Consider the following 13,742-nt stretch of genomic DNA (forward strand, 5'->3'; position numbering starts at 1 on the left):
CAGTCTGGAGTGCATTATGTGATCTTGGCTCACTGCGACCTCTGGCTCCCGGGTTCAAGCAATTCTCCTGTCTCAGCCTCCCAAGTAGCTGGGATTACAGGCATGCGCCACCATGCCTGGCTAATTTTGTATTTTTCATAGAGACAGGATTTCTCTATGTTGGTCAGGCTGGTCTCAAATTCCTGACCTCAGATGATCTGCCAGCCTCAACTTCCCAAAATGCTGGTATTACAGGCATGAGCCACCGTGCCCAGCGACTGTTTTTTTTTTCTTTTTAATTTGTTTTTCTTTCCCCTTAAGGATCTGACTTTAATGTTTATAGCTTATTTTAGCCTAATTTGATCCTTGGTTTTTAGGGGTGAAGACTTTTGGGTTTTAGGAGTGAAGACTCTGTATGAGTTCCTTAGTGTGAGAGAGTGTGTGCTGGCTTTCCCAGATCCTGGTTGTAGTAGTTATGTACGTGGTGTGTGAGAAGGTTTACTGTCTCCTATGGGGTTGGAATGGCAGGAATCTCTTTAAGCTTACCTCATTCTCTTTATGAGTGTACTCTTTATTTATTTATTTAATTTTTCCCCAGTATTTTATTTACTGAGTTGATGATTCAGGCTTTGGACCAGTAGGGGAAGTATCCCTGGGTAGGCACCAGTTGTAGCTAAAGCAGGTAGGTAGATGTAATACCCAAAGGTGGGCAGAGATCCCAGCCTTGATGAAAGTGGCTGGGGGACCTCTCAATTAGATATGCTGAGGTTTTGTCAGGGTGAAGGGTAAGAGCTACCTCAGGTCCCCCACAAGGCCAGCTGGAAAGCTATCCACCTCCCCACTTCACTCCTCTGGCTATTCAGATCAGACAGGCAGTTATTTTCATCTGTAGAAATGTTGATGTTCCAAGTAGAGTGGAATTGTGACTGACTGTCATGCAAGCCTGAATCTGGGGAGTGCTCCTCCCGTGGGGATGCAATCACCCTGATTGGTTCAGGGAAGCTGTCTGTAGGTGCATCCATGCTGCATTCTTTTGGGAGAAGCCCCAGCTCTGTCTGCAGTGGTGTACCAGGGGGAAAAAGGACCCCTTCTCTAAGACCCTTCACAATACCAGAGGCTGCCTGCCTGTTGAGTAGAGGTGCAAACTTTCCCTACTCTGCCCAGCACAGCACAGCAATTGTGTCTCCGCTATAGGAAACTTCACACCAGTGAAAAGATCTGGCACTCAAGACCTGCCGTTCAGATTATTTTGTCCCACAGGGTGTTCCCTTAATGTGATGTTCTTCCCCTTTCTCTAGGAATGGGACTTCCTGAGAGCCAGACTACAGTGCTCTTCTGGGTCTATCCCCCCAGTGGGCCTACCAGACTCTGGGCTGGTGCTGGGGAATGTCTGCAAGGGATCCAGTGATGTGACCTGTCTTTAAGACTCCCAGCAGTGAATACCAGCACCACCTCTGATAGACGTGGAAGGGGAGTGATGTAAACTCTGCAAGATTCGAAAGGCTTGGCGTGCTGACTTTCTCAAATGCTGGTTATAATTATAGTGATGTTATCACGTGGGCGGACGCAGGACTTCTGGTTAGCCAGGGTGTTGTAAGCAACGGTGAGAGCTGAGAATATGCAGCTGTTTTCTCCTTCCTGGGTGCAGTGCTATTCTGCCTAGAGGTGAGTTTTTTGCCTGTCTCACAGAGTAGGCTGCAGCTGCCACTTCTTTCAAAAGTTCTGTGGATTCTTTCAGTTTTCCTGTTCAGTTCCTGCATTCATTCTTAGAGAAAAAAAATTATAGTGTGAATCTCTACACACTATTCTGTCCTTTCAAGTGGGAGAGGCATGCGAACGCTTCTTCCAATCTGTTTGTCTTGGGGGGAAAAGAAGCAATTTGGTTTTAAAAAAAAAAAATAGATTTGCTGGGTTTAGCAACCCAGAGCTCATTGGGAACCTTGGCGAAAGCTATTTCAGTGGAGCAGTAGGAAGGAAGCCAGTTGCAGTGTCTTTGTTGAGCAGCGGAGGGGAGGTAAGGAAGTAGAAAGAGCAGCTGTGGTAGCCGAAGGGTGCTAGGACAGAGGGAGCATGATAAAGCCATAAGTAAGGTGTGGTGGAAGGAAAAGAGCCAGGACAGAGGGCAGAGAAAGAGGATCCTCAAGGACCAGAGAGACAGTGGGGCCCACAGTCAGGTGCAGGGATTCAACAGAAACAGAAGGAGGGACGTTTCTCACTCTGACCCTGGAAAGAAGGAAGAAACTGCGTGTGAGTTCAGACATGTCCATTGGCGGGGGCTGGGATGCCCGCATCTTCCTTGTTAAAAAAGGAAGTGCAGGTTCAAAACACTTAGAGACAGAAGGTGGGTAGGCAAATCTCCACCTTCAGACTGGTAGGCTCCTCCAGAAGGCATCAGACAGGAAGATGTGAAAATCCCCAGCACTCATCCCAGAATCACTAAGTGGCACCTCTCCTGGGCCAAAGTCCCAGGACAGACCTCATTGTTCCTCTGTGGGAACACCTCCCCAGGAGGGCCTCTTGGATTTCCCCCTTGCAACTCAGGTCAGAAGTTTCATCGTCAAAGTTGTCTCATTTTTTTTTTTTTTTTTTTTCCTGTCTAGCAGCTCTGACTACCATCCAACCTTGAGGCACAGTGAAGACATCGGTGGCCACTCCAGTAACAGCAGGTAGGTAACTTGTTCAGTCTGAGATGCTGGGGACATATTTCTAATGGAAGAGATCTAGAAACTTCAGCCTCCTCTGAGGACCTGAGAACTGGGGTGATAAAGTGTAGAAACTTAGAGCTAAAGACAACTAAGTCTTCACTTACACAGTGCTGCACAAAAGAATTTTCTGCAATAATAGAAATGTCCTAGATCTGCCCTGCCCAATATGGTAGCCACTAGTCACACGTGGCTACAGAGCACTTGAAATGTGACTAGTGTGACTGAGGATCTCAATTTTTATTTTATTTTATTTTTTATTTTTTATTTTTTGAGACAGGGTCTCACTCCAATGCCCAGGCTGGAGTGCTGTGGCGTGATCTTGGCTCATTGCAACCTCGACCTACAGGTCTCAGGCGATTCTCCCACCTCAGCCTCCCAAGTAGCTGCAGCTACAAGCACGTGCTGCTACACTCAGCTAATTTTTGCACTTTTTTTTTGTTGTTGTTGTAAAGACAGGGTTTCGCCATGTTGCCCAGGATGGTCTCAAACTCCTGGGCTCAAGCGATTCGCCCACCTCAGCCTCCCAAAGTGCCGGGATTACAGGCATGGGCCACCTTGCCTGGCCTTTATTTTATTAATTTTAATTTAAATAGCTACACATGGCTAGTAGCTATCATGCTGGACAGAATAGACTTGAAAGAAGCTCCCATTTTCCAAAGGCACACACCAAGGCCCAGAAAGAATGACTTCTCCAAGCAGGATTAGAAGCCAGGTTTTCATTTTGTTTTTGTTTGAGACAGGGTTTCGCTCTGTCACCCAGGCTGGAATGCAATGGCACAATCTCAGCTCACTTCAACCTCTGCCTTCCAATTTGACGCAATTCTTATGCCTCAGCCTCTGGAGTAGCTAGGATTACAGGCATGTGCCACCACACCTGGCTAATTTTTGCATTTTTAGTGGAGGCGGGGTTTCACCATGTTGGCCAGGCTGTCTCTAACTCCTGGCCTTGAGTGATCCACCCGCCTCAGCCCCCCAAAGCGCTGGAATTACAGGCATGAGCCACCTCACCAGAAGCCAGTTTTTTAATTCACTCCACCCTACACATAACAGCAATGATCTCCGTGGAAATGAAATTGACCTAAGGAGCGTGAAGGAGGCTGACTGGGAAATGTCAAATCTGAGCTCCCCTCTCTACATCCTTCGTATCTGGCTTTCTGGGACACAAGGAGGTACCTAACGGGGCTCAGAAACTTTAGGCTGGGATCCTGCTCCTTATTACAGTGAACAGGAGATAGCATTTGAGAGTAGATTTTTGAGGTTTTTTAAACTGAAAGCCTAATTCAGCTGTGTCACTCTAGGTAAGTTGCTTAACCTCTCAGAGTCTTCATTTCCTCATCCAGAAAGTGCCTGCTTCATGAGGTTGTCCTGAGGATTAATTGATATAAATTCTAGGAAGCACTTTGCCCAGAAGCTAGAACCTGGTAGACACTCAACATTACAGCTAATGTGACAATTAATATCCAGGGAAAAGCAAATTAGATGTCATCAAAGTCAGCCTTGAAAGCAGACCCACTGCCCACTGCTTTCCCTTGATTGGGGATGTAGTGAGAGAGGCAGCATGTTATCAGTGAATAAACTATTCCAGTAATAATTATTACAACAACAAAGGTTAACGTTGTACTTTATGTATGTCTTACATGATTTACAAGCAATCCTTCATTTCATCCTCACCACAACCCCATAATTTGGAGTCCGTATTGGCCCCATTTTACAGATGAGTAAACTGAGACTCAGATAGGAAAAGTCAGTAGCTCAGAATTGCTCAGCTAGCTCTGGTCTCATCTGCCTCTCTCCATATGTAATAAGCCTCTATCTGGTTTTAGCGTCAGCTGGCCAGCTGGCATTGCATTCTTCCCCAGCTTGGGAAAGAGAGGTGATGAAGACTAAGAAACATTTGCTAAACAGTTAGACTCAAACATTCTTTCTTTGGGGTAGGTAGGCATTTTAAGTGCGTCTGCCACAGGCATTGAGTGCCCTCTGGGCCCTGGGATGCATGGAGCAAGAGATAGGGTAAAGAGTAATGGAGGGGATTGAGGTGTTGTTCACTGGGGTGGGCACTTGGGAGGGAGCAGAATTAGTGTTCATAGCTCTACCTGGATTAATTCATTCATTTGTAATCAATAGCAAATTGATAAAAATACATTATTAGGGTCACTCAACACTGTTATAAAAATGTATTTGGACTTGGGTGGAATCTTCACTTTTACCAAAAAGCTTTCTTTCCAAATTAGAGGGTCTTGGCTCCAAGGGTGGTAGCTGCTACAGAGTTGGGGTCCTCAGACCCAATGCCAAGTGTATGAACCAAGAAAGAATATCAATACCCAGAGATGGACTTGTGGTCAGAGTAGATGGTTGGGGAGTGAGGGGAAAGAAGAGAGGCAGGAGTGGGGCCGAAAAGTAGAGGCATCAGGTCCAGGGAGGAACACCACCGCATCAGGTCCAGGGAGGAACACCACCAGACTCACCAGAAGCTTTAGTCCATCTCTGTCGTTTTAATGCACTGCTCCCCTTTGACATGTGAAAGACATTCAAGAGCTATAGTACTGCCGATGGTACGATGGGGAAGCCTGAGGAAGCTGGAGTGCCAGGAGACTCAGACAAGGCAGCTGAAGGAGCCAGGGGCTCTGAGATACAGCAAAGATGAAAGAAATCCATGCAATCCTGGGCAAGCCATTTCCTTTGTCTGGGCTTGTTTCCCCAACTGTAAAATGAAAAGACTAGCTAGAAAACCCCTCAGGTCCCTTCCCAATATAAACTCCACGAGTCCGTGAAATGACCATGGATCCCAGAGCTGACCTGGGAACTAATTATTCAAAGTTATCAGAATCACCCGCACCCTCAGGAGCTCCACCCCTGCACTGCATTGAGCAATCTAATCCACCACTCACTTCCTCCACTGTGTTCTCACCACCACCTCCCTTTCATAGGTTGCAGCTGCCCTCCTGGAGGTGTCCTACAGGTGAAAAGCCCAGCATCCTGGTAAGTCTTGGAACACCCACCCTTCCCAATAGCTAGAATGTCTCTGTTCTTTGTTTCCCTTGATATCCAGCCTACATTTATCCCAAGCATCTCTCCCCACCCTTGGTGGGCCCCTCACCCTCACCCCACGGCCTCTTCATTTTCTCCTTTGGAGATGGGGTCCCCAAAGGGAGAACTTCTGTTCCTCCTCCCTCACAACCCTCTCCAATCGCTCAGGACCACTTGATGCCCACGCTCTTCCCTTGGCCTAGTGGCCTTCCAAGACTCAACCAGCCCTCCTGGCCTGGGCTAGGACTGGGTCTGAGGATGGGCCGAACACTGTTTGCTTCCCACTTCCCTACACTAAATGCAAATAATTGTGGATTATATTTATAGAGAGAAAGAATACTGAAACTGTACAAAAATGACTGTTTTGTTGTTAAAAAGATTGCCTTAAATGTTTGAGATCTTGTAAATGTCTCTCATTCTATAGCATTTTCATGTAATAAATTAGAATTCATGCCATCATCTATGGAGTTTCCAAACTACCATGAGTCACTAAGGGGCTGGCATTTTCCCTAATTCCAGAAAGCCCCCTTTTTATCTTGGAAAATATGACTGGATGGCCAGCCGGACCCAGCCATTTCAAGGGTGTTTGGTTTATCATCCCTGCCAGAGCTGTTTCTTTCATTCTGGGCCTAAGAAATGGCAAAAGAAAACAATGCATAAAACATCAAAGAATGTGAGTGGACCATACACAGGTTGATTTAATTATATCTCAAGAACTTAACTTACAAATATGTCTAATAGATGAGGTGCACTTTTTTTAAGAAGAAGGGCTGTAGACTGCAAATAATATAGGTGGAGCCCTTCACACCTCACTGGAACAGTGGTTTCACCACTTCTGCACCCTGTGATCGCAGGCTGGTCACTGAGCCTCCCTTTTAGGTCAGCTGAACCTCTTTGTGCCTCAGTCTTCTAGAAACAGGACCTAATTGTATCTGTTTGTAATGAGCCATGGAGATCATGTACCTGTGAGGCACAAAGCAGACCTCAGATGTGTCATCTCCTTCCTTTTGTTTGTCCCTCTGTCTGCCAAGTCATCCTCTGTAGAGATTGGTAAACTAAAAAACAATACCAACAACAAACACCCCTCTCCCTACCCTAGGAGCTGGAGGTCATTGGCCTGACCTGGTTCTCCTTGCTGAATTCTCTACCTTCTGTCCTGACTTACATGCTCTCCCTCTGGAACCTGCAGTTGACCCATAATGCCTGGGAGCGTGAGCTCACCCATATACGTCCAGCTCACCCCCAGCACAGCTGAGCACTGGATTATCCACAGTGAGGATTTACCTGTGAAACATGCTCTACCACTGCTGCCTGTGCTGACACGACAGTTTCTGCAGCAGCCCCAGTCCTGGCTTCTCACAGCCAATACTCATACATACAAGGTCCTGCTCTCTAGGAGCACAAGCTCTCTGCACCCAATATGCCCTGCATCTACTCTCAAAGATGGGTCTTCTCTTGGGTCATTTGTTCCCTTAAGAGCATCTGTAATCATCTGCTCTCAGAAGTGATCCACCCTTGACCTTGTGACTTCATTGGACATACCCAGGACCTCTGAGCAAACTTGCTCTCAACCATGCGACTGTGGAGCCGGTGACTTCTTTCAGGTCTTGCTGACTATACTGGTCCAGCAAGCTGTATTACCAGCCCTCTCAATTCCTGCCCAGCCTTCTGGCCAGGCAGAGCCTCACCATCATCACTACGTCTCTCTAGGTTCATCAACTGATTGAATCTTCTCTATCAGTTGCCTTGCTATGCTGGGAAGGCAACGTATCTGGCCCCTAACTCTCAAAAGAGAAAGTAAAAACTTGTCAGGAAGGTGATGGCTAAGAATTCCATCACTCTTGGGGGGAAAAGGGCATTATTTTCCCAGTTTTGCTTAATCTTCTACAGCTTTCTTCTTTGCTACATATGATTGACAACAACAGAGACTTCCTTTCTGCTAAAGAGAAATCCTCCCTAGGACTTTTGTTGTTATTGTTGTAATATTTGTATTTGCTTTGCAAGGCTGTGCACTCTTTGATCAATTTTTTTTTTTTAATTGAGACATAAGTCACATACCACAAAAGTCACCCATTTAAAGTTTTTAGCATATTCTACAACCATTGCCACTAATTCCAGAACACTTTTATCACTCAAAAGAAAAACTCTGTAGTCATTAACATTCCTCTCCCAACTCCCCTTGCCCGTGGAAACCACCAATCTACTTTCTGTCTCTACCAATTCTACCCATTTGCCTATTTTGGTCATTTCACATATACGGAATCACACAACAGGAAAACTTTTGTGTCTGCCTTTTTTCACTTAGACTAACATTTTCAAGGTTCATCCATGTTGTATTGTGTATCAGTACCTCATTCCTTCTCATGGCTGAATAATATTCCATTGTATATAATACAGTCATAGGTTGCTTAACAATGTGGATGCATTCTGAGAACTACATAACGTGAACATCGTAGAGTATATGATGTTATAGCCTACAAACACACATGGGCTATACCGTAAAGCCTACTGCTCCTAGGCTACAAACCTATACAGCACGTTACTGTGCTAAATACTGTAGGTAATTATAACACAATGGTAAGTATTTGTATATCTAAACATAGGAAAAGAACACTAAAAATACAATATTATAATCTTATGGGACCACTGTGGTATTTGTGACGTGTCATTGACCAAAAAGTCTTCCAGTTGCTCATGATTTTTCTTCAATTTGTCTGTCCGTTCATCAGTTGATGGATATTTGGTTCGTTTCCACTTTTTGAACTTAGTGATGAATGCTGCTATGAACATTAGCTTTCAGTTCTCTTGGGTACATACCTAGGATGGGGTTTGCTGGTTCATGTGGTAACTCTATGTTGAACTTTTTTGAGCAACTGCTAAACTGTGTTCCAAAGCAGCTGCACCATCTTACATTCCCACCTGCAATGTGGGAGAGTTCTGACCTTTCCACTTCCTCACCCACATTGTTCTTGGGCGTCTTTTTCTGAGTGTGCCCAGCCTGGTGAGTGTGAAGTGGGTCCTGGGACCTTTAACTTCCTGGTTTTTCTCTGACACTGGGTTCCATTTGGAGGTAGGTTATGGACTTGGACATGGTTGGTGGTAGGATGGTCATCCCTTACTCTAAGGCAATGGCCGGAGGGTGATCTGTTTTGTGGTTCAAAAAGAAGCTAATTAGGGAACTGGATTGCTTTAGTTGACTTCTTCTTTGAGAAACTGGGATTTTCTTTTTTTTTTTTTTTTTTTTTTTGAGGCAGAGTCTCACTCTGTTGCCCAGGCTGGAGTGCAGTGATGTGATTTCGGCTCACTGCAACCTCCACCTCCTGGGTTCAAGTGACTCTTGTGCCTCAGCCTCCCAAGTAGTTGGGATTACAGGCACGCATCACCATACCTGGCTAATTTTTGTAATTTTAGTGGAGACAGGGTTTTACCATGTTAACCAGGCTGGTCTCGAACTCCTGACCTCAAGTGATCCTGCCACCTTGGCTTCCCAAAGTGCTGGCATTGCAGGTGTGAGCCACCATGCACAGTCGGGATCGTATTTTTGAATAGCTGCAGCCCACCCTCTACACCCAGGCTTCCCCAAAGCAGGATCTGTGCTGTCCTTGTGGCAAGGGCAGAGCCCGGGGAGTTAGACTAAATCTGAGAGGAACAGGGGAGTCAGGGCTGGATGGAGACAAACACATGCAGGACAGGAAGGGTCCCCAACAGGGCTGGAGAGCCACCAAGCAAGGGTAGTGCAACCCCTGTCTCCTCTGCTTCCTGCTGTCCCTCTCTCTTATTGGGGAGCAGACTGGCTGTGTCTGTTCATCCTGCATGGTGGCCATGGCTGCCCAGAGCTCCCTGAATAACCTGTTACGTTTCCACCCACAGGGAGAATCAGGCAGCCCGCTTGCTTATTATTTTTAATATACTTTTCCAAACTACACACACATTCCCAAAGCAGGCCTCCTTCTACCCAAAGGAGAAACGCTGGACCTTACTAATTAATGACTGAAGATTCTGCTAGCTCGAGCCTTCCAAAACTCCATGCCACAATTGTTCAAACCATTTTCCAGAGTACATCTTTTAAAATAACTTTTAGAAAATTGAACAAAGGAATTCATGCCTCGGTTTTATAGTCAAACCATGATCTTTTCTGAGGTTACAGCCCATTTGGAGTGCCTGCTTAATCCCCTGATTAACAACTGAATGGGGCTGAATGCAGTGGCTCATGCCTTTATTTCCAGCATTTTGGGAGACAGAGGCAGCAGAATTACTTGAGGTCAGGAGTTTAAGACCATCCTGAGCGACATAACAAGACCCCATCTCTAAAACAAACAAACAAAAAAAAAGAACTGAGTGGCATCTCACATTTCTGAACATGAAACCCAGCCTTGATAGCCAAAGATGCTCACCACTGCAGGATCCAGGCAGTATTGAGTATTCTGTGGGGATTATCCAAAGAGAACTTTCTTTTTTTTGGGGGGGGGGTATATATTTTAATTTTTTTATTTTATTTATTTTTACTACACTTTAAGTTCTAGGGTACATGTGTACAACGTGCAGGTTTGTTACATATGTATACCTGTGCCATGTCTGCTATAAAGACACATGCACATGTATGTTTACTGCAGCACTATTCACAATAGCAAAGACTTGGAACCAACCCAAATGTCCATCAATGACAGACTGGATTAAGAAAATGTGGCACTTATACACCATGGAATACTATGCAGCCATAAAAGGATGAGTTCATGTCCTTTGTAGGGACATGGATGCAGCTGGGAACCATCATTCTCATCATTCTCAGCAAACTATCGCAAGAACAGAAAACCAAACACTGTGTGTTCTCATTCATAGATGGGAATTGAGCAATGAGAACACTTGGGACACAGGAAGGGGAACATCACGCACCAGAGCCTGTCCAAAGAGAACTTTCTGCAAAGTTTTAGGTGATGGCGATGCTAAAAGAAATGCTAAGAATTTCTCTCTTATATTAAAGAGAACTATGGTCCTTTCATAAAATGTACCATTTATCACCAAATTTATCTCATAACCTAAGAGCTACTGCTTACAAATTTGTAGGGAAAAATTACTTCAATGTAATACTCAAGCCAACACAAAAGAATCCTATCCCAGTTTCTTGGGTGGATGTGCAAGAATCTGGGGAATTTATTGTGCAGTAACCTTCGTCTCTCTTCTATAGGTCAGGATTTAAGTTTACCTCAAAAACAGAAGATATTAACATGCAGAGTTTCAACTTTGAAGATTTCTGGAAAAGTGAAGATTATAGTAATTACAGTTACAGCACTGACCTGCCCCCTTCTCTACCAGATGTCGCCCCATGTCGATCAGAATCCCTGGAAATCAACAAGTATTTTGTGGTCATTATCTATGCCCTGGTATTCCTGCTGAGCTTGCTGGGAAACTCCCTCGTGATGCTGGTCATCTTACACAGCAGGGTTGGCCGCTCCGTCACTGATGTCTACCTGCTGAACCTGGCCATGGCCGACCTACTCTTTGCCCTGACCTTGCCCATCTGGGCCATCTCCAAGGTGAATGGCTGGATTTTTGGCACATTCCTGTGCAAGGTGGTCTCACTCCTGAAGGAAGTCAACTTCTATAGTAGCATCCTGCTACTGGCCTGCATCAGTATGGACCGTTACCTGGCCATTGTCCATGCCACACGCACACTGACCCAGAAGCGCTACTTGGTCAAGTTCATATGTCTCAGCATCTGGGGTCTGTCCTTGCTCCTGGCCCTGCCCGTCTTACTTTTCCGAAGGACTGTCTACTCGGCCTATGTTAGCCCAGTCTGCTATGAGGACATGGGCAACAATACAGCAAAATGGCGGATGGTGTTGCGGATCCTGCCCCAGACCTTTGGCTTCATCTTGCCGCTGCTGATCATGCTGTTCTGCTATGGATTCACGCTCCGCACGCTGTTTAAGGCCCACATGGGGCAGAAGCACCGGGCCATGCGGGTCATCTTTGCTGTCGTCCTCATCTTCCTGCTCTGCTGGCTGCCCTACCACCTGGTCCTGCTGGCAGACACCCTCATGAGGACCCGGTTGATCAACGAGACCTGTCAGCGCCGCAACGACATCGACCAGGCCCTGGATGCCACCGAGATTCTGGGCATCTTTCACAGCTGCCTCAACCCCCTCATCTACGCCTTCATTGGTCAGAAGTTTCGCCATGGACTCCTCAAGATTCTAGCCACACATGGCTTGATCAGCAAGGACTCCCTGCCCAAAGACAGCAGGCCTTCCTTTGTTGGCTCTTCTTCAGGGCACACTTCCACTACTCTCTAAGACCTCCTGCCTAAGTGCAGCCCCGTGGGGTTCCTCCCTTCTCTTCACAGTCACATTCCAAGCCTCATGTTCACTGGTTCTTCTTGGTCTCAGTGTCAGTGCAGCCCCCACTGTGGTCCCAGGAAGCAGAGGAGGCCACGTTCTTACTAGTTTCTCTTGCATGGTTTAGAAAGCCTGCCCTGGTGCCTCACCCCTTGCCATAATTACTATGTCACTTGCTGGAGCTCTGTCCATCCCGCCCCTGCGTCCGAGGCACTCTGTATTCTAAGAAGTGAAAATCTACACTCCGGTGAGACAGCTCTGCATACTCATTAGGATGGCTAGTATCAGAAGAAAGAAAATCAGGCTGGGCGCTGTGGCTCAGGCCTGTAATCCCAGCAATTTGGGAGTCTGAGTTGGGCAGATCACTTGAGGTCAGGGGTTCAAGGCCAGCCTGGCCAACACGGTGAAACCCTGTCTCTACTAAAAATACAAAAATAAAAAAATTAGCCAGGCGTGGTGACAAGTGCCTGTAATCACAGCTACTTGGGAGGCTGAGGTGGGAGAATCACTTGAACCCGAGAGGCAGAGGTTGCAGTGAGCTAAGATAAGATCGTGCCCATGCACTCCAGCCTGAGTGACAGAGTGAGCTCCATCTCAGTCCATGAAGATGTAGAGGAGAAACTGGGACTCTTGAGCATTGAGGGCGGGAATGTAAAATGGTGTGGCCACTGCAGAAGACACAGTATGGCAGCTTTCCTCAAAACATCGGACATAGAATTATCACATGATCCCGCAATTCCACTTCTAGGAATTGACCCACAAGAAGTGAAAGCAGGGACTTGAACCCATATTTGTCCACCAATGTTCATAGCAGCTTATTAGCTTATTCGCAAGACCCAAAAGGCAAAAACAACCCAAATGTTCATGAATGAATGAATGAATGAATGGCTGAACAAAATGTGATATGTACATAACAAAGTATCCTTCAGCCTGAAAGAGGAATGAAGTACTCATACATGTTACAACATGAACAAACCTTGAAAACGTTATGCTAAGTGAAATAAGCCAGACATAAACAGCTATGATTCCACTTACATGAGGTACTGAGAGTGAACAAATTCACAGAGACAGAAAGCAGAACAGTGATTATCAGGGACTGAGGGGAGGGGAGCATGGGGAGTGATGGTTTAATGGGCACAGGGTTTATGTTTGGGATGTTGAAAAAGTTCTGAAGATAAACAGTAGTGATAGTTGTACAGCAATGTGACTTAATGCCACTAAATTGACACTTAAAATGGTTAAAATGATCAATTTTGTTATGTATATTTTATATCAATTAAAAAAAAAAAAAAAAAACTAAGCCCTAAAAGGTATTTTAAGCACCAAGGCTGATTAAACCAAGGCTGGAACCGAGGCTGGGACCACTTGGCTATATTTTTTGTTAAATGATTCCATTAATATCTTTTTTTTTTTAATAAACTATTTTTACTTGGGTGTTTATATTACTGCTTCCAAATTGCTACAGAGCAGCGGGGCAAGGGTGAGCAGAGGTCTTGAGTGAGAGTCTTTACAAGAAGTAAATCTCTTTGTTGTTTGTTGTGTCATAGAGAGAAGGATGGAATAGAGATGGAGCCCAGCCTTGCCATCCCCGTGCCCCCAACCCAAGCTTCCTGCTGTAGACCACGCATCATGGAAAGAAATGTGTTCTGGGATGCTCTAGGGCCTCTCATGGCCTTGGGTTAGTCAGTAGTCAGGA

The 13,742-nt window shown here is 45.7% G+C and overlaps 1 protein-coding gene and 1 long non-coding RNA gene across 8 annotated transcripts; one reads left to right on the forward strand and one right to left on the reverse strand.

Moving 5' to 3' along the window:
• Positions 1-226: 226 nt before the first annotated feature.
• Positions 227-5,516, reverse strand: LOC111548388. 2 transcript variants are annotated; one of them, XR_004229220.1, is made up of 2 exons: positions 5,150-5,516; positions 227-1,837 (listed from the first exon to the last, which is right to left on the reverse strand). It is a non-coding gene; the product is annotated as an uncharacterized LOC111548388 (long non-coding RNA). The 2 variants fall into 2 exon arrangements; XR_002733389.2 differs by having other exon boundaries at positions 227-2,202.
• Positions 1,329-12,456, forward strand: CXCR2 (C-X-C motif chemokine receptor 2). 6 transcript variants are annotated; one of them, XM_023220837.3, is made up of 4 exons: positions 1,329-1,644; positions 2,583-2,645; positions 5,612-5,663; positions 10,897-12,456. In XM_023220837.3, exon 4 carries the CDS (start codon positions 10,937-10,939, stop codon positions 12,002-12,004), a length of 1,068 nt encoding a protein of 355 aa, XP_023076605.2. In that variant the 5' UTR covers positions 1,329-1,644; positions 2,583-2,645; positions 5,612-5,663; positions 10,897-10,936; the 3' UTR covers positions 12,005-12,456. The 6 variants fall into 6 exon arrangements, with proteins under 6 accessions (XP_023076605.2, XP_031792385.1, XP_023076614.2 ...); XM_031936525.1 differs by having other exon boundaries at positions 1,556-1,644; positions 2,580-2,645; XM_023220846.2 differs by lacking the exon at positions 1,329-1,644 and adding an exon at positions 1,969-1,993.
• Positions 12,457-13,742: the final 1,286 nt, after the last annotated feature.

The sequence above is a fragment of the Piliocolobus tephrosceles genome, chromosome 11 (genome assembly GCF_002776525.5).
Source record: "Piliocolobus tephrosceles isolate RC106 chromosome 11, ASM277652v3, whole genome shotgun sequence".
Taxonomy (NCBI): Eukaryota; Metazoa; Chordata; class Mammalia; order Primates; family Cercopithecidae; genus Piliocolobus; species Piliocolobus tephrosceles.